This window comes from Myodes glareolus, chromosome 1 (assembly GCF_982192425.1).
Source record: "Myodes glareolus chromosome 1, mMyoGla1.1, whole genome shotgun sequence".
Classification (NCBI taxonomy): Eukaryota; Metazoa; Chordata; class Mammalia; order Rodentia; family Cricetidae; genus Myodes; species Myodes glareolus.
Window position 1 is genome coordinate 89,816,236 of NC_142026.1, and position 19,254 is coordinate 89,835,489.

The window sequence follows — 19,254 nt, forward strand, 5'->3', positions numbered from 1 at the left end:
GGTGTGCAGGCACACACGGTGCTGGAGAAATAGCTGAGAGCCTACACCTTGCAGGTAATAAGAAATGGGCATGGCTTGGGCATATATGAGACCTCAAAACCCAGTGCCACCAAGAGTACTTCCTCTAACAAGGTCAAACCCACTCCAACAAAGTCACACCTCCTAATAGTCACCTCCTACGACTTTATGGGGGCCAATTACAAACTACCACAGCAGTTTAAGAAGTGAATTTGACAACTAGGGAAATGCTGAGTGATACATGTAAATTAGTACACTAAAATCTGAAACCCAAAGCACTTCTAGAATCTGAAAAAAAAACCCTCAAATCTAAAATAGTTTTCTAGTCTCAAACTTATATACACGTTTTAAAAGACGTGTGTGTGTGTGTGTGTGTGTGTGTGTGTGTAGACATGTTTGTATCTGTAGGTGTCACAGCATGTGGGGGCTGGAGGACAGTCACACTCAGCTTTCAACATTAAGGTCATCGGGCTGTGCTGCTTCCACACACCGAGCACCTCCTGTGTAAGGGACATGCAAGCTGTGTGCCGCGTTACACACCGAGCACCTCCTATGTGAGGGAGAGGCAAGGTGTGCATATTGCAAACTTTGGCTCAACTGGTGGTAAACTGAAGCCAACAAAACTGTGGGGTTTTCCAGGGAAAATGTGTAGTGGCAAAGGGGCCCAGATCAAAAATTTGAGATAAGTTTTGCTCTAAAGGGCAGAGGCTTCAGGAAGAGACAGAAATGAACACTGCTGTTCTCTGTTCCCTTTACGGTAACTCCTTTGTTCCTACAAACTGTCTTGTACTGGATTTCCTGGTAAGCTGATATGGTCTTGGTTATCAACCTGATTGCACTTCAACAATCAACTAAAATGCATGCAAGCTCCTGGAGCACTCATGAGGGGTTTAATTATCACTAATAGTTTTACTTAGATGTTTATTTTACTGTGTACTGGGTGTTTTCCTGCAGAGGCCAGAAGAGGGCATCAGATCCCCTGGATCTGGAGTTACAGACGGTGATTAGCTGTCATGTGTGCTGAGAACTGATCCGGGTCCTCTGCAACAGCAGCGAGCACTCTTAACTGGCAAACCATCTCTTTGGTCCCTTCTTTTTTCCTCTTTTTAAAAAATTATTTCCTATATATGAACGTTCTGGCTGCACGCATTTCTGTGTACCATGCTCAAGCAGTATCTACTGAAGGCCTGAAGAAGGTGTAAGATCTCGTGAATCTGGAGTTGTGGAGAGTTGTGAGCTGCCAAGGAGGTCCTGGGAATCTGAGGAAATCTCTCTTATCAGATCATCTGGAACAGGAAGACCCACTGTATGTGGGCAGCAGTCCACCTATCTTGTGGACTGAACAACTTCTCAATTCTCAGTCTCTCTAGTATGAGATGACCAATTGTTGGACTAATTGGACTACATCCTATAAGCTAAGGTACTAAAACTAACTCCCTCTCTCTCTCCCCAGTTCTGTTTCTTTAGAGAACCCTGGCTAATAAAGCTGCCCTGCACTCCCCTTCATGTCTAATCAACATATTTGCCTCCAGAAGTTTGTTTTATTTGGATCCTGGACCATGTGGCTCTTCCTTGCTATCCTTCCTAGTTTTTCATGACAGCATCTCAGTCACCAACTCAGGTAAGAATAAAACCACAGCAATTGTATTGAACTGAGGCCTTAATTGTAGTAAAACTGTAACTGTTTTTATTTGGAGGAGGGTGTTGAGACAAGGTTTCTCTGTGTAGCCCTTGGCTGTCCTGCATCTCACTCTGTAGACCAGACTGGCCTTAAACTCACAGAGATCCCTCTGCCTCTACCTCCCGAGTCCTGGGATTAAAGGTGTGAGTGAGTCATCAGGCCCGGCCTCTGGTTTTAGATATGGCAGCCTTAAATTGGGTATATAGTTAAAATCATTTGGAATATATTCTTTAAATTACAGACAGGACAAGTAAACCAACCCCAAGTCTCTGGTTTAAACCTCGATCCTTTAAAAAAACAAAACAAAACAAAAAAAACCCCACGAGTACATTTTTCTACTGAAGCTACAATCTGCAATTGAGGACCTGAGTATTTGTATCACACAGCACGTTCATGCTGAAATCTAATCCCCAGTGTGAAAGTATCAAAAGGGAGGCCCTCAAAGGCATTTGTTGTGGAGGGTTCTGCGTTCGTGAATGGCATTGACAGCTTAGAAATGAGGCTCTAATAGTTCACAGCCTTCTGCCCTCCCACCATAGGAGACACAGCAACGGGGTACTCTTTAAAGTAGAAAGCAGTCAAGCCGAACAGACTCCAAACCTGCCAGCCGGCCTCCGCAACTGTCAGAAAATTAATTTCTGGTGTCCATGAATTACTGGTCCAGACTTTTGTTTGTTTCCCCAGCAGAGATGAGCTACAGTAATCGGGGCCACTTACGTTGTTCTTCTAAAGTCCTTCTGAAGTGTTGGGTATTCTGGCATTTTTCTAATATCTTCCCAGTCTTTATCTTAAAGAAATTATTTATAAAAAAATATCTTATTAAAAGTCTCCCATTTTTTAGTTTAAAAATAAACATAAAACAAACTTTATGCATGTTCTTACAAAGAAACACGTTTGAAATATAACTCCAAATGGTATTTTAGAAAGGGTAACAAATTACCTGCAGGAAACCCCATGACACTAAATATTCGATCTAGCTGGTCATGATGGAAAGGATTGCTTGTTTTTATATCCTCCTGACGACAGTGGAAAATAGGCTCTGAAGTCAACAATTCAGCAAATATGCAGCCTATTGCCCATATATCTACAAAGGGAAAACATTTTTATACAAATGCATTACGTTTCCTTAGTTACAATTCTTAGATATAATTCCAATACACAAGCAAAAATATATTTTAGTAGAGCAATATGTAAAGTATAATAAACATAACGAAGAACCATACGGTAGCTACAGATTAGTTCAGTTGATAACGTGCTTGCCTTGAATGCACAAACACAAAGTCTTAGGCTCAAGCCAGCACCACAAACCCTGGAGCCATGGTGTCACACATCTGTAACCTGAGCTTGTGGGAAGTAGAAGAATCAGAAGTTCCACCATCTTCAGCTACATCAAAAGTGCAAACCAGCCTCCTCAGATATTTAAAAGTAAGACACACAGAGCCAGCAAGAAGGCTCAGTGGCTAAAGGTGCTCACACAAAGGTAGAAAAACAGAACCAACTCCTCTGACCTCCACATGTGCACCGAGGCATGCATACATGTGGATGTGGGTGGCACACGTGACAACATAAACAACACGGGATTGCTTATCATAATAGGTCTGAAGCCAAGTAAAAGAAACGTTTACTTATAAATTTCCTGGTGGAAAAAGACTTAGAAAAAAACCTAAACTTGCCCCCCCCCAAAAGAAATTCCTCATGGGAATTTGAGAGAACTTCTCACTGAATAGCCAAAGCTGGCCTCAAACCTGTGAGCTTTCTGCTTGAGTTTCCCAAGTGCTGGGATCCCAGGCTTGAGCTACCACACTTGACACAACGAATCCCTTTCTAACTGTCACCACTACTTTCATCACGGAGGCATTGAACTGCTGATGTAATAGTTCATAACACTCAGATCTGACAGAAGGAAACAATATTCTTATCTGTTAGCACAATAAATTCTAAGTCTGTACAGAGAGCAAAAGGACTGTAGAAAACCCGAGTTCTGCCTGTAAAACCCCAAGAGTCCATTTCCCCCAACAAATTCTAAATCTAGAAGTTGATACACAAAACAAGAATAAGCAGGCACTGAATGACACCAGTGAGATACATTGCCAAACAGATTCCCTTAAAGGTTTCCCACTTGGGAGGGGTCAGAATCATGGCTTACTTGTTGGATATTGTCTAGATGCATAAGACCTCAGGCTTGATCCCATCAGCACTAAATAAATTAATTTAATGAGAGTTTTACTACTCAGAGTTACTAATTATGCATCATCATTGTCCTTGGGCTTTATATACTGAAGACATAATGTGTATTCTAGAACTAAGATTATACCTACAATGTTTTGCTATATGCATAAGTGAATTAACTTTTGAGATAAATATTCACATTTGTTCATTTTGATAAAAGTTATTTAGTAAGTTTAAGAATAGAAAATATAGCCAGGAATACAAAAAAGAATAGTTTACCACAACGGCAAACACATCCTGAAAATAAACTACATAAACGAAGAGTTTAATTATATCCATTAACTAGAATACACGTCATTACACTCTGTTGTAAACGAGCTGCCCAACATGAAGCCATGCTAGAAGGCCTCTCCTGTCTGACCATTTAGACAATTCCCTCCAAGAAATCAGCCTTCTGGATAATGGGAAATGGCCCTCAGTAACCACTGTCTATCACACCCATTACTGCTATCATTTAAGGCTATAAAACATGACCTAATCTTCCTTCATGACACAGCCACCACCATCATCATGGACATCCCTTAATACCACATATATTCTGTGTCAACTTTTTAATCCTTTCCTGTCTGTCACTCTTGTCCCTAATGGCCCCATCATCTTGCTTCCTCCTTGCTTCTAATATAGTAGTAAGGACTATACTACTGTGAGCTGCCAATCATGTCAACTCCTGATTGGTACTTTCGAGGGACAAAAAGCAAAATCTAGCCTTCCCTGTGAACTGTTAGCATAAAGAACTTCAGAAAAAGAAGCAATGTTTTAAATTCTGCTTCCTGCCAACATTATCTTATAATTTTGTATTTCCATCCAGCTCTTGCATCACTTACACTTGTTCCTGACACAAGCCAGGGGTGGAGAGAAGTGAAAACGAGTGAGTATGTACACATAGATATTTTAAACCCAGAGATAGCGGATTTGGAAGTAACTATTTTTCTCTAGCTTAATAACCTCCTAACTTGTACTATGAATGGATTATTAGGACTTGACTAAAACTGGCTATTATGATTTTGTTTTGGAGATGAGATATGATCTCACCGTGTACACTGGGTTGGCCTTGAACTCATTCACAACCTTCTTGCATCAGCATCCTCCCAGGTACTAGCACTTCAGGAATTAGTACCTGGCAAGCATGTTCTATCTTAAGTGGTAAATCTCATTAACTGGGCAGAAAAGTTACAAATTGGTTAAAATTTAATTTTAGTTCTCCTTACCCGAGGGAAAAAACAGTTGATTTTTAATTTATACCCAATTACATTTATTAAAACCAACCAATCAACAACAGCAAACCCACCACATCTATATCCTTTCAACAGCAAAGGGAAGCTGAAAAAGAAAAATTCCACAACTGTGCTTCTCCAAAAGTGTGCTGCTCCCCAGTGTGTAGACACACAGCAAAACTGTGCAGGGAAGTCCATGAAAAGCTGGATTTACTGAGGACTTACTGGATGTATAATATTAACTTTGGTGGGTATGGTCATTGGAATGAGAATGGCCCCCAGAGACTCCTATTTGACTATTTGGTCCCCAGTTGGTGGAACTGTTTGGGAAGGATTAGGAGGTGTGGCCTTGGAGGAGGTGTGCCACTGCTGCGGCTTCTCAAGGTTTCAAATGCCGATGCCATTCCCAGTTCACTCTCTTTGTTTCCAGCTTGTAGGCCAAGATATAAACTCTCAGCTACTGTTTCAGTCATGTCTTCCTGCCTGCTGGAATGCTGCCCCCCACCATGATGGGTAAGTCCTCTGGAACTATAAGCCCCAAATTAAATTCTTTCTTTTATAAGTTGCCTCAGTTATGGTGTTTTTGTCATGGCAACAGAAAAAAGTTAAGACAATGAGAAATAATTTTAGCAGAAAAAAATATTTTGACTAAGTATCTCTTTTCTTAATAGGAAATCTCCCTTTTATATGTTATACTAGTTGTACGTGAAGGCCAGGGACATATGGATTGTTCTGATTCCACACATCTACCAGGCATGTTCAGCCTTTGAGCTGCATAAGTCCCAGGATAGCTATGAATATGGCCCAATGCATTTATGGATGATGAGATCATTTTACATGTTGCGATGCCAAAAGGATGAACACTCCTGCCATCCCCCATGTCCTGAAATTATAATCCATCTTGCTTATTTTATGGTTCTATCTATCAATTTCCAACTAACACTCCCCCCCTCCTGACACACACATTCTCAGACTACTTCTGCCTTCTGAAGTTATCTAAGGGACTGTTCCCAATAACTGGTGGGAAATGACCTAGATAATGAGAAAAGCAAATCCATTAGGTTGGAAAATGAAAGAGCCACTAGAGTTCTTAGCTCTCAGTCCTGAAGCCACTTGTCACTCTAGTGACAGCATGGCCTCAGCAGTCTCTGATCCAACTGGACACAGGTCCAATGTCATACTCACATTCCTCCATGGTCAAACACACTTGTCCCCACAGCTCTGAGACCACTTTTGGCAAGTGCTTGGCAATTTATGAATATTTTATAGTTACACTGATTTATAATAATTTATATTTATATTAATGACTATTTCAGCAATATGCTACAGAATCTGGATTTTGGACAGTCAGACCTTCTGGTAAGTGAGGCACTGTAATACATGTCTGCTTTCTACCAGGAATTAATCATGAGGCTAACTGCGTCTCCCGACACAGGAAGCACTTTGAGAAGCATGCCATTTTCAGAAGCTTGTTAACCAGAATCGGGACTGTGTTACTTGTGAATGCTGAGCCACACTCTGCTCAGTGCCCTTGTTAAACAGATGCAATAACAGCTAAGGTGTTGAGGCTGCTACTGCCTACAGCAGAGGCAGCAACTTTTGAAGAGGAGGAGTAAGTACAGAAGTCCTCCCGGAAATACCAACACTATCAAACCAGGGCCTGGCCACTGCTTCCTCTCTCCTTACCTTCTCTTTTTCTTCGCTATAAAGAGACTGCCAGAGCTGAGGAAGACTCTCACCTGCTAACTCCCCATCCATACCTGAGTCTTCTTTGTGATCAGGCAGTAAAATCTCTAGAGTCTACGTTATAAGGAAGATCATAAATCCTAACAAACATGTTTATAACTATTTTCCTTTCTCTAGTTCTTTTTTGTTTTGGTGGTCTGGCAAGTAGCTGAGTGGCGTGATCCTACCAAGACTGCCTTAAAGGACTGCCTTAAAGAGATGGAACGTCGTACCATGTCTTGGTTAGACACTTGGAGATTTCCTCTAGCATGACACTCCTGTCCTAGTCCTGTGAAGACAGTTCTAGCCCTCTTTCCAACTCTCCAGATCAACAGCTATGTCAGCATAAAGGAAGATGTGCAAGCCCTTGCTTCCATATGCACTGACTTTAAAATGAACTATTTTATGTTTAGGAGCGCTCAGCTTGTCAACCATCTTGACACTTACCGATGGCCTTTGTGTAATGCCTGGCACCAAGTAGAAGTTCTGGAGCCCGATACCAAAACGTCACAACCACTGGATCCAAATCTGCGAGTGGCTTTAGAGGAGAATTGAACAATCTGGCAAAACCCATGTCAGCTGAAAAACAAAATAAATACATAAAATTTAAGTTGGCATGCTATCAGAGCTACGCAGGAGTTGGTAACTGCCACTAACCTTTCAAAGACAAATGTTTACTCTAAAACCTGCATCCTGGTTAGGAACTGCCTTGTTTACCTTTACTGAGATAGACTCTTCTGTGCTATCTGCTTTACTGACAAGGAAACTAAAGCTTAAAAGTGTGTTGACTACCTAACAGCAAAACCATTAGTTCAGAGTCAAAAATGGGATCTGAGCCTAAACTTCTGCTTCCTGGTTTTTAGGAGCAAATAAAACATTCTAAAAGTCTCTTGTTTAGAGACTATACACCTCCCCATCTGAAAACTAACTCTATACACTACTTAGTTCAGTATGTGCTGGAATTGGGTGCTGTAAACTCAGAAGGGCTGACTTACATGTTCCTCTTCCCAACTCTGTGTTCAGTGACAGTGAACTGGACAAGTGGAATCGGCTATGGGGGAGCAATTAGAGAGTGCAGAACAGAACATATCTTATGGGGACCCTTCTCCTAGAAAGCTGACTGTATCAGCACATCATACACAATCCCAGAGTCACGCATAAAATATATAATAGATACTTGCTAAAAAGATATATAGACAATTGCTATAGTAATTCATTTAACAGAGATGTATACAAAATAAGTATTGTCACTATAAGGTTTTAGAAATCTTTTTTATTAATTAGAAGTACCTAACATCTAAAAGACACTTTACAAACAGCATTTACACACACCATACAACCCTCACTTCACCTTTGTAAGAATAACAGTTAGTACTCTGCTTCTCACTTCTGAGATGAAGACTCTAAAGTCAAAGACAATCAAACTACTTGTCTATGCTCACAGGAATAGCAAATTATCAGTACTCAAAAACCATGTTTTGATTTAGTAGCCACATTCTTGTGTGTACAAGCATACATGCAGGGGTGGGGTGGAGCGAACACTGGAATTGGGTGTCTTTCTCTACTACTCTTACGTTGCCTAGCCATTTCTTAGGAATTGAAACAATCCACCCCAGGGGAACTTCCTTGGGGGGATGGTGTGTTTGAAACCAGAAGAGAAACAGGTTCCGGAAGTCCCTGAAACTGGCTAGATTCACTATGCCCCTCCCTCCCAAGGATACACACTAACAACTGCAGAGAGTCATTCTCAGGCAAACCAAGCCGTAGAGCTGGGCGGTGACGCACATCTTTAATCCCAACACTCAGGAGACAGCGGTAGGTGGATCTCCGAGAGTTCGAGGTCAGTCTGGTCTACAAGAGTTAGTTCCAGGACAGCAGGATACATAGAGAAGCCCCCATCTCGAGCTCCCTCTCCAAACAAAAAGAACAGAGACCAGATCAGCTACTGGAAAAAGCAGGGACCAGCCCACCTCCCTGGAAGAGGTTCAGACCAACTGAGTCACTTTTCTAGGACACCTTCCAAAATGCTGAGTTGCCTGCAAGCAGTGTGCTTCAGGTTCCCAGCTCTGTGAGCCGTCACCTGTGCTGGGTGGGCTTTGGTGCCACAGCTGTTTCTGAGTCATTTCTGCTCCTATAAGAAACCCTTCATTTAAATTCCTGTAAGTTACCCCGCACCGATCACAAAGTTGGTCCCTGGTGGTACCCTATTTTGCTCTGCCATGAACTCCCTCTGTGGGGTGAGTAGTATTTCCCAAGGAAAACCTTAGTGACACAATACTCACCATCTTATTTTTTGAGACAGGCTCTCTCCCTGAGCTAAACATACACTCACTAGGCTGGCTGGCCAGCAAGCTCCATAACCCTCCTGTCTCCAACACCCCCAGCTCTAGGGTAATAGACTAACTTTTAATGTGGGTGCTGGAGATCTGAACTCGGTCTTTCATACTTGTGTGTTAGGCATTTCAACTAAAGAGCCATGCAGCCCTTCAGTAGCTATACTCTTAAGTGCTGACTGACATCCAATAAATTATACATATGGTAATTACAAACCACAAAGGCAGTCACAAGAATGATAAATCTCTATAATTTAAAATATACAATATACACAGTACATTTTGAATGTATAAGGGATTCAAATGTGCTACAAAAAGAACAAATGCCAGTGACGATAATGGATCATTTAATCAGAAACTAAGTATGCTATAATATGCATTAAATTATAATTGATTATATTGCTTATTTAGAGTTTGAAATAATGTATAATGTTTCATGAAACTGCTCTGGAGTATTAAAACTCTGGAGTTCATTTTTTTAATATTTATTTATTTATTATGTGTACAATATTCTTTCTGTGTGTATGTCTGTAGGCCAGAAGAAGGCATCAGACCTCATTACAGATGGTTGTGAGCCACCATGTGGTTGTTGGGAATTGAACTCAGGACCTTTGGAAGAATAGGCAATGCTCTTAACCTCTGAGCCATCTCTCCAGCCCCAACTCTGGAGTTCTTAAAGAAATTAAAGTTCACCAAGGAAACCTGTGCGGTACCTACCCTTTTAAAAGTAAATTTCTCTAGTGCAAACAAAACCAGTCAACAATTTCCCCAATATTATACCTATTATTTCATGACAAGATACAACACTGAAAACACCACCTTCCCTGAGTGACACAGGCTGACTGCTGTTGCTGGTAAATATGGCGGTGGAAATGTATGATGAGACGCTGCTTTACCCACTGAAAAGCATTTTATATTAGAGGCAAAAACTAATGTTTCTCTTTTTATTCTCTATCTCTTATCTAAGTTTTTAAAAATGAATTAAGTAATTTATTTATTTTTGGAGACAGGGCCTCACAATGTAACTCTGGTTGTCCTGGAACTCATTTTGCCTCCCAAGTGCTGGGACTAAAGGCATATGCTATCATGCCTGGCTCCATCTCTTAATTCCATTTGATTCATTGTCAAATAAAGCCAAGGCCAGAAGAAAATAAGTACAATTCCATCCTGCTGAAGTTGATAGGAGGTTTTTCAAATAATTACTAATTTAGACAAAGTAAATAACCTAAACAGTACTTTGACTGTTTTTTTTTAAATAAAAAGTGTGCGGAACTAACTGTTCAATTAAATGGATGGGTAAGCCGGGCAGTGGTGGTGCACACCTTTAATCCCAGCACTTGGGAAGCAGAGGCAGGTGGATCTCTTGAGTTCGCTGTCCACCCCGCCTACAGAGCAGGTTCTAGGACAGACAGCCAGGGCTGCACGGAGAACCCTGTGTGGGTGTGCGGTGCTAACTAAGCAGTGTCTAACAGCAGACAGGGAGCAACACCAGAGTCCAACACCCAACACGTCTGCATGACAGAAGCACACAAACATGTCCAGGTAACAGGAGTCAGTTCTGTCTGGTTTCTAACATGTGCTAATAAGTCCCACAGTGGGAGGGTCTCTATCTCCTTCGAGGTACCATTGGAAGTGTGCTCTTAAACAGAGCGAAAGTAGACTAAATTGAAAACAGAACTTCAGTTGGATTTTGAAGTTTAAGTCTTTTGAAATAGGGAGGGAGGCGAGATGTCAGACAAGGACTGTTAAATATTTTTGGCTTCTTAAAAAAGGTTCTCACTCTTAGCCCAGGCTGACCTCACTATATAGCCCAAGAAAATCCTCTCGCCTCAACCTGTGAAGTACTAAGATTGAAGGCATAAGCCACACTGGGGCGGGGGAGGGGGCTTTGAGGTTGCTGGGGAGGACAGGGCACAATGTACCTTTTTAACCATTCAGCTGTACAGCTCTTTGAAGCCCAAAGAGAACTATACTAAAGCTTTAAGACTTAAGTCCCACAGCCGTGTAGTCCTAAAGAAACACACAGAGGTCCACATTAATCATAAACTGGTTGGCTGGCCTATTAGCTCAGGCTTCTTATTAACTCTTTCTTGCATCTTAAATTAGTCCATAATTCTTGTCTGTGTTAGTCACATGGCTTAGTACCTTTTATCAGTGAGGCATTCTCATTTTGCTTCCTCTGTGTCTGGGTGACAACTGCAGACTGACCTTTTCTTCTTCTCAGAAGTCTCCTGTTCTTGTCGCCCCGTCTCTACCTCCTGCCTGGTCACCCCACCTATATGGCCTGCTTGGCTACTGGCCAATCAGTGTTTATTAAAACCATACAAGTGACAGGGTACAGACCATTGTCTCACAGCAGGCATCTGTATATTTTTATTTTTATACCACTGGGATTGAACCCAGGGTCTCATACACATCACGCAAACATCCTACCATGAGTTCCCTCAGTCCCCACTATACTGTCTTTAAATAGTAATTCTGGAGCTGTAGAAGTAGCATGGTGGTGGATTACCATATACACACAAAATGGCATTAAACAGAGCTTATAAGGACTTAATCAATTATAATTACTCTTACTGGTAGTTATTGCTTAATTCTTAACTTACCCCAATCTTTAACAGAACTATAATCTTAAATTTCCTAACAATAAGGTAACTGAGCTGAGCAGAGAACACAGCTTTATATTGACTAGGTTTATGTGACTAAGGCAAACATCGTGAATGACACAAAAACAATAAAGTGTCTAAGATGATGATGGTGATGATGAAGAATTTGCTTGGGTACAATGGAACTTGGGTTGCCAAGACGGCCAGATAACAATAAAAACTTCTGATAGAGAGGATGGACATCTAAACTGTAGAATCATTTTCATAACATCTAGAGCTGGAGATCATGGACTGCCAACTCCTTAAAGAAATAATTATAGAGGATGCTCAGTCCCCAGTCAGTGAAGGTGCCCTGAGAAAGTACATTAATGAGAGCAATGGGAGCACAGTGCAGAAGCAACAGCAGAAGCCAAAGACAGAAAGTCAGACAGCCTTGGGCCAGACTGCTCAGGAGACATGGTGCACTGTGGTGGGAACAGGGAGTGACACAGGCCACAGGATCTGCTAGGACAGAGGTCACATGCTCGCCGTGGTGAGAACAGTGAGTGAACAGGCCACGGGATCTGCTAGGACAGAGGTCACATGCTCGCCGTGGTGAGAACAGTGAGTGAACAGGCCACGGGATCTGCTAGGACAGAGGTCATAGGCACAGGTCTTTTCAGAGACGGTTTTGATAGAGAAAATGGATTTCAGAGTGAGATTTTAACAAATTATGGTAAATGAAACCGAAGTGTGACTATCAAGGCTCTCGTAGGAGTAGAGAAACAATGGGGATGCACTAACACGGGACACAACGCTAAAGAACACAAGATGAAAGCCTGAACTGAAATGGCGCAGAAAATGTTACAATCAGCTTAAAGACACTACAAGGCTAACTCACTGAAGTAACTTTGTGATTGCAGAGTGAGAATGCTGCAGATCCAGAGCCAAATTATCTTGAGCTATTGTAAGTCCTTTTAACAGTCACCTATTGTCTGTGTCTGACCTACCATCCTTGCAAACACTGGGTAGAACCTTTGGGATGCACTCACAGACCACTGGCTCCTACAGGCTGGAAGTGAAGACTCTAACTGGGAACATCTACAACCCATGGCACAGTTTATCTACTCTGCTATGACCTATCTTCTTGATGTGCTCACCAACATATTTGGGAAATTTGATTTATGATTTATTCTAGGTTTATAAAAATTTGTGCAACTGCCTCCATGTTGAAATGTTTTTCAAGGCAACTTAAATGTGTGCTCCTTGGTCATGGCCCCTCAGTTTAGCTCAGAATAAACCCCTTATTCACTTGGAGATAACAGTTCCATTCAGTGTCCACACCTCACAGAGGGTCTGCCTCCATCAGAGAACAACACACTTGGATTGGCAGCAGTTACAGCAGGTCTCCTATGTTCAGTCAATCACACTATCTCTTTGGGTAGATGCTGCTGACTCCGTTCTGGGAACTGAACCTCTCCTTTGGTGTAGCTGATGAACTGTTTGACAGTCCTGCATTCTGAGCAGATTACTAGGGGATGCCCTTGTGTTTTATCTCAAGCACCCATCAAAGCATTTGTTTGTTTTGTTTGTTTCCAGAGCACTTGTTGCTCCGAGACCCAAGGATTTCAGGTCTACTCCAGCTTACTGGAACCTCATCCCTTCAGCTTAGAAATTCTACAAGTCCATGACCATAAAGATACCAAACATGATAAGCACCTCTCCTTTCCAGATCAAGATAGAGGTGTCAGGGTCAAGATGAGCACCAACCTCACAGGGAATGAGACACCACACCCCTTTCCTGGAAGGACAATTATTAGCTCCACTATGAAGACACATAACAGGTGGGCATCCAGTATCTTGGGTCTTTTCACATTCTTGTAAATGTTCAGAATAAACCCCAGACACAATGGGAAGAACCCATCTTGGTATGAGACCCAAGGAAGTTTTTCCCACAAGTGGAAAATATATTTGATCCAAAACATAAATCTCTCTAGCTAGCATACAAGATTATACAGTTACCAAAAAAAAAAAAAGGGAAGCAGAAATCCAAAGAAGGAAGTGTTTGAAGACCACAGTCACAGGGAACTCCACCTGGCTTTATGTTTGATAATTATAGCAATTCAACTTGCAATTATTTGGAAAATCAGGAAAGCCAATCAAACTATAACTTGGCTTTATCCACCCTTGCCCTGCATGTGCAATGGGAAGCATCCAACATACTTAAACTGTGTTTTTGTCATTTCTCCAAACTAGAAGTTGCACACAATAAAGCAAAATACATTGAATGGGAAGGCTACTTCAATTTGAGTTCAAAAGCACCTAAGAAATGATAAAATTACAAATTTACAAAAGAAAACCAGAAAGAGTTTTTGGAAACTATAGAAACAAGAAAGGTGTTAAAAGCCAGACAGTAGTGGCATACCCTTTAATCTAGAAGTAGGTGAATCTAGAGGCCAGTCTGGCCTACAAATGAGCTCCCAGACAGCCAGGGCTACACAGAAAAATGCTGTCTTGAAAAGAAACAGAAACAGAAAAGAAAAAGGTGTTAAAGAGCAGGAAATGAATAAAGAATCCCACCTTCCTATTCTGAGTCCTTATCACCCGTTCCTTCTATTCTCTAGAAGTTCCCAAGCAAGACAAAGTTCTGTATCAAACTCCCAGCCCATCATGGCCTCTCCTTATAGCCTAGAGGGACAGGGATCCACACTGTCTATACACTACCTGGGCAAAAACTTTAGATTCTGAGGCCCCTCTGGAATGTGCTGAAGAATGTCATATCATTTTACTGACCTGTAATCCAGTTACTCACCTTTTATTAATTTTCACCTTTTATTAATTCATCTTTCCATCTGTATGGGTCTCTCTGCTGCTTAGCTTTTAAAATGAGGGAGGAGAGCTATTACCTCAGATCCACATGGCAGGTCTCCAGGCCTCTCCTGCCCTTTCTTACAGTGAAGAGGGCTCTGGCTGAGAGGTTCCACCAACTGTACACTCTACTGTGATTGTTTCTGAATAAAACTACACGGGACAAACTCGATCTACCCCTAGAACTTGACAGTAACTGGACATAAAGATGGACAAAGGACTGTACGAGTCATCTCTAATGAGACATTATGTACTACTATGAGACTTAAACAACTCTAAAAATCTAGAATTGCTTACAGAGTTCTCCCAGAGTGAACACCTAGATGAAAACAAAATGGCGAGAGCTACCACCAGGTGACTGTCAACTGAACCTATGCTTCAGAGTCCTTTTGCCTGAACAGAAGGACCCTGTCCAGTACTTTGAAGCACCTCTTGAGTTAGAGAACTTGAGAGGGTAACTCTTCCATTTATATCTCTCACTGCGAACTTGGATCAGCTTCTGCAGACACAACCATGAGCTCATCCTCCACTACACCAACAACTGAGCATCCCAAGCGACTGAACTTCAAACACTCGGGCAGTACTCCTAACGTTCACTCTTTGGGTTTAGATGGTTTGAAAACTGTATAAGAAATACTACATTTCCCTTTGCATATTTTCCTAACTGGTAAATTGCTAATCTTGGTTTTAGTAAAACTACAAAAGAGGGCAACAGTATTATGTTCTTTTTACTAATTATGCATGTGAGTGTTTGATTGACTTACATCAAGTCTTGGTGTTTTAAATGACTCAAATATTTTCACTGAAAAATCTTATTATTCAGTATAACTTTTTAAAAAAAATTTAATCTTCATGTCGGCAGTTTTTTTAATTTTAAATTTTCTAAAAAGAAATGCAAATTTGAGGAATACCTCAATTTTAAATCAAGCTAGAGTCAAAAACCAAATAGAATCTTCTAATAAGAAAAAGGAGGGGCTGGAGAGATGGCTCAGAGGTTAAGAGCATTGACTGCTCTTCCAAAGGTCCTGAGTTCAATTGCCAGCAACCACATGGTGGCTCACGACCATCTATAATGGGGTCTGGTGCCCTCTTCTGGCCTGCAGGCATACACACAGACAGAATATTGTATACAAAATAAATAAATAAATATTTTAAAAAAAAGAAAAGGGAAAAAATATTAACTGGTGGCTCCAACCATTTGTATCACTATATTATTATTTCTAACAAAACTCTTGTGATACAACAAATTCAAGGTTGTCTATGACATACAACAACTAACTGTACTGATAACCAGTGGTTTTGAGTTGACTCAATGTATACAACACTCTAAAGACAGTGGTCTCTAAAGTCAACAACGGCCATGGTGTTGGTATCAAAACTGTACAAGCGCTAGGATCAAAGGAGACATCTCTGGATGTACAGGTACTCAATTAGAAGGTTTAGAGTAGATCTACTAAAAGTAATCTTTTAACCATGTATCTTTTAAAGGATTCATATTTAAACACATAAACTTATTCTTCCAAAAAAAAAGAAACTTCTGTTTAAGACACCGTATCATAAAACCTATGTTTCCTGATTAAATGAATCTTCAGAGTATTCCATAGTACAAGCCAAAATTTTAAAAATATTTTGCCCCTTGGCATCTCGGGACATGGCAGAAGAAGTGGTGTGAAGGCGTAAGTCACAGACAATCCCACACCAGTTTGGAATTATGATTAATAGATGGTTATTTATTCAAAGGGGAAAAAACTTACAGATTACCGTCCCAGACAACAGCCCCTCCGCGCGAACAGGAAAGGAGTCCAGGGGCCGGAAACGGAGCCGGAAGACAAAGACAGAGTGGAGGACAGCCGCTGCTTTTTTTAAAGGGAGAGAGACCACGCCCCAATGGGCTGGTAACTCAGCGGCGATTGGCTGAAGGAGCTGAAGGAACTCCCACAGCATCTCCCCCTTTTGTTTAAGTAAGAGAGTTCTAAGCCTACTACGCAATTATATACAATAAGTACAAACCTACGAAATTATATACAATAAATACAAATATCCTATTCTAACTAGCTTAAGTCTTGTATAACAAATAACTTGGCCAAGTCATGAAAGGAAAGTAACTACATTTATATAATCTTCAATCCCATCGAAGATCTGAGAAGGGAAATAATGTTATCTGAGTAATTAGGAAGTGCAATCAAACAACTTCCAGAACATATAACAAATCGCAGAGACGACTGGCTACCTGGACAAACACCCAAAGTCACATTTGCAGCGTTGAAGCAACCAACTTTGGCTAAGGCCTGATGTAACTGACATACCATTTTCAAAGGCAAGAAACTTCAAAACTATCTTACCCTGTCTTGGCAGGATATGACAGTCTTGTTTTATCCATTTACGGATATTCTGTAACTCTGTCAGTAATTGAGGTATGAGCATTTCTTTACCCAAAGGCCAGTTCTGCCAAGAAGAAAGGCTCCAGGTGGAGTGTCTTTGGTGCTCAACATTCTCTCGGGCATAGATCAGTGTTGCCAGGAGTGATTGTGTCTCCCTACCATAGAACTCTGAATTAGATTAAAGGCCATTTTCTACAGCTCTTTGAAGAGGTTGAAGATTATCTATCTATACTGAATATAATCTCTATATATCTAAAGAACCTGATTAGTCTAATTATAAATGACAAACTTAGATGACTGTTGATCTATATAATTCTCAATATCTGTCTAACTTAAAGACTGAGATAATAAACAACTGTGCAATAAATGAGGACAATGTGACCTCCAAATATAAACAATGTGCAAGTATACATTACAATATGGTAAATATATATTAATACATAAACAATATATAAGTATCTTAATCAGAGGTAGAAGTGTACAATGCAATATGGTAAATATACATATATCAGTACAATATATATATACAAATACATAAAAATGTTTTAAACAGAAGTAGAAGCATGAAGCATGCATGCATAAAATAATCAACATAATTTAACTTTGTATCAATATATAAGAATGAATACCAATACATTTGTCAAAAACAATAACTCACAAGTACAAAGCTATTATCTAATCCAATTATCCCTTTTTTTTTTTTTTTTTTTTTGGATTCCTGCACTTATAAAATTCCTCCCCCAACCCTCAACCCTATACTAATTATAACCAACCCCTAAATGATGTCCCTAAACCCAAGGACAAACTTTACTGGGAGAGGGGACGTCGTTCTCTAGAATTACTTCCAGCTGTCATGGGGGCGACGTTCTTTCTGGGGGATCCTGTGAAAGTAAAATGATGGTTAAATTTCAAGATCAATGTCTTTTAAAATTGCAAATAGTCTCTGAGTATTTTGTGGAGGTCTGGCCAGAATGCTGTACAAGATGTGCACCATTTCAGCACGTTGGAACCGTCTTGTGCAGCTGGTACCCAAAACAGGTCTTGTAGTAGCGCTATCAGTATCATGACGTCATATCAACCAGGTGGAGTTGTTGTTATGGGGCCCCATCTTCTTCCTGGAAACTTCAAATGTCACTGTAGGAAGAACTCATTGTTCATTGTGGAAAACTTAGACATTAATTATATAGACATATATATGAATACCTATATTCAATGAGAGACATGATAGATATATTTAATGAAGGTATGATAGATATGAAGAAAAGTAAAGATGTTTTCTAAACTCATATTTCTTTCTGTCCCATATCATGGCTCTTGACATGAGACAGAAACTCCAGAAACTCTGGGTTTTTCTTTAAACAACAGGCTTGGAATTAGAGAGGGACTGAGCCAGAGTCCAACTCTAAAACCAGCTCTATAAATTTAGAAATATAATTTAGTATGGTACTTACAGAACCTATTCAGTTTTCTTGATAGTCCCTATTGGGCCGTTATTTTCCATCTGTCAGTATTCAAATATCCAGGGTCCCTTGAACTTTTCAAAGATCAGTGTTTTCCTGTGGAGATAAGAACAGAACCCTGCCCCCATTCTATATGCTTTTCTTACTACCTGTATGGTTATCATCATTGTAGATGCTGTCATTTCTCCTTTCCAAGAGGTTTCTCCTCTTCAAATCGAACCTTTATTAATTTTGATGGTATCCACAATTTTTCTTCTCCTGTGGAAACAAGAGCAAAACCCCTTCCCCAACGTAGCACATCTCCTGGCTTCCATTGAGAGGTCAGCACGTCTTTGAAATAAACAGGTTGGTTTAGTTCAGAAGTTTTTTCCATTATCCAATGCCTCTCTGCTGCTGTTGTTCCTTTCTCATTAGCATTAAGAAAATTCAAGGTTAATAAAGCATTATGCAATCTATTTCTGGGGGTATCTTTCGTCCCTTTCTGTTTGTTTAGCATATCCTTTATAGTACGATTTGATCTTTCTATAACTGCCTGACCTGTAGGATTATTTGGTATACCTGTAACGTGTTTTATATTATAATAAGCAAAGAAGCGTTTCATTTTCTTAGATACATATGCTGGACCATTGTCTGTCTTTATTTGTGCAGGTATACCCATGATGGCCATAACTTCCAATAAATGTGTGATTACTGAATCAGCCTTTTCTGAGCTCAGGGCAGTTGCCCATTGAAAACCTGAATACGTGTCTATGGTGTGGTG

General features: G+C 40.5%; 1 protein-coding gene across 5 annotated transcripts in view; it reads right to left on the minus strand.

The window, feature by feature from the left end:
• The window catches only part of Cdk19 (cyclin dependent kinase 19), a 154,400-nt gene that overhangs the window by 13,125 nt on the left and 122,021 nt on the right, over window positions 1-19,254 (minus strand). For all 5 annotated transcript variants that reach the window (XM_048424946.3, XM_048424950.3, XM_048424948.3 and 2 more), the window contains 3 exons: window positions 7,315-7,446; window positions 2,640-2,783; window positions 2,417-2,486 (listed from right to left, as the gene is read on the minus strand). In XM_048424946.3, coding sequence (XP_048280903.1) covers window positions 2,417-2,486; window positions 2,640-2,783; window positions 7,315-7,446 — 346 coding nt within the window. The remainder of the gene's footprint in view (window positions 1-2,416; window positions 2,487-2,639; window positions 2,784-7,314; window positions 7,447-19,254) is intronic.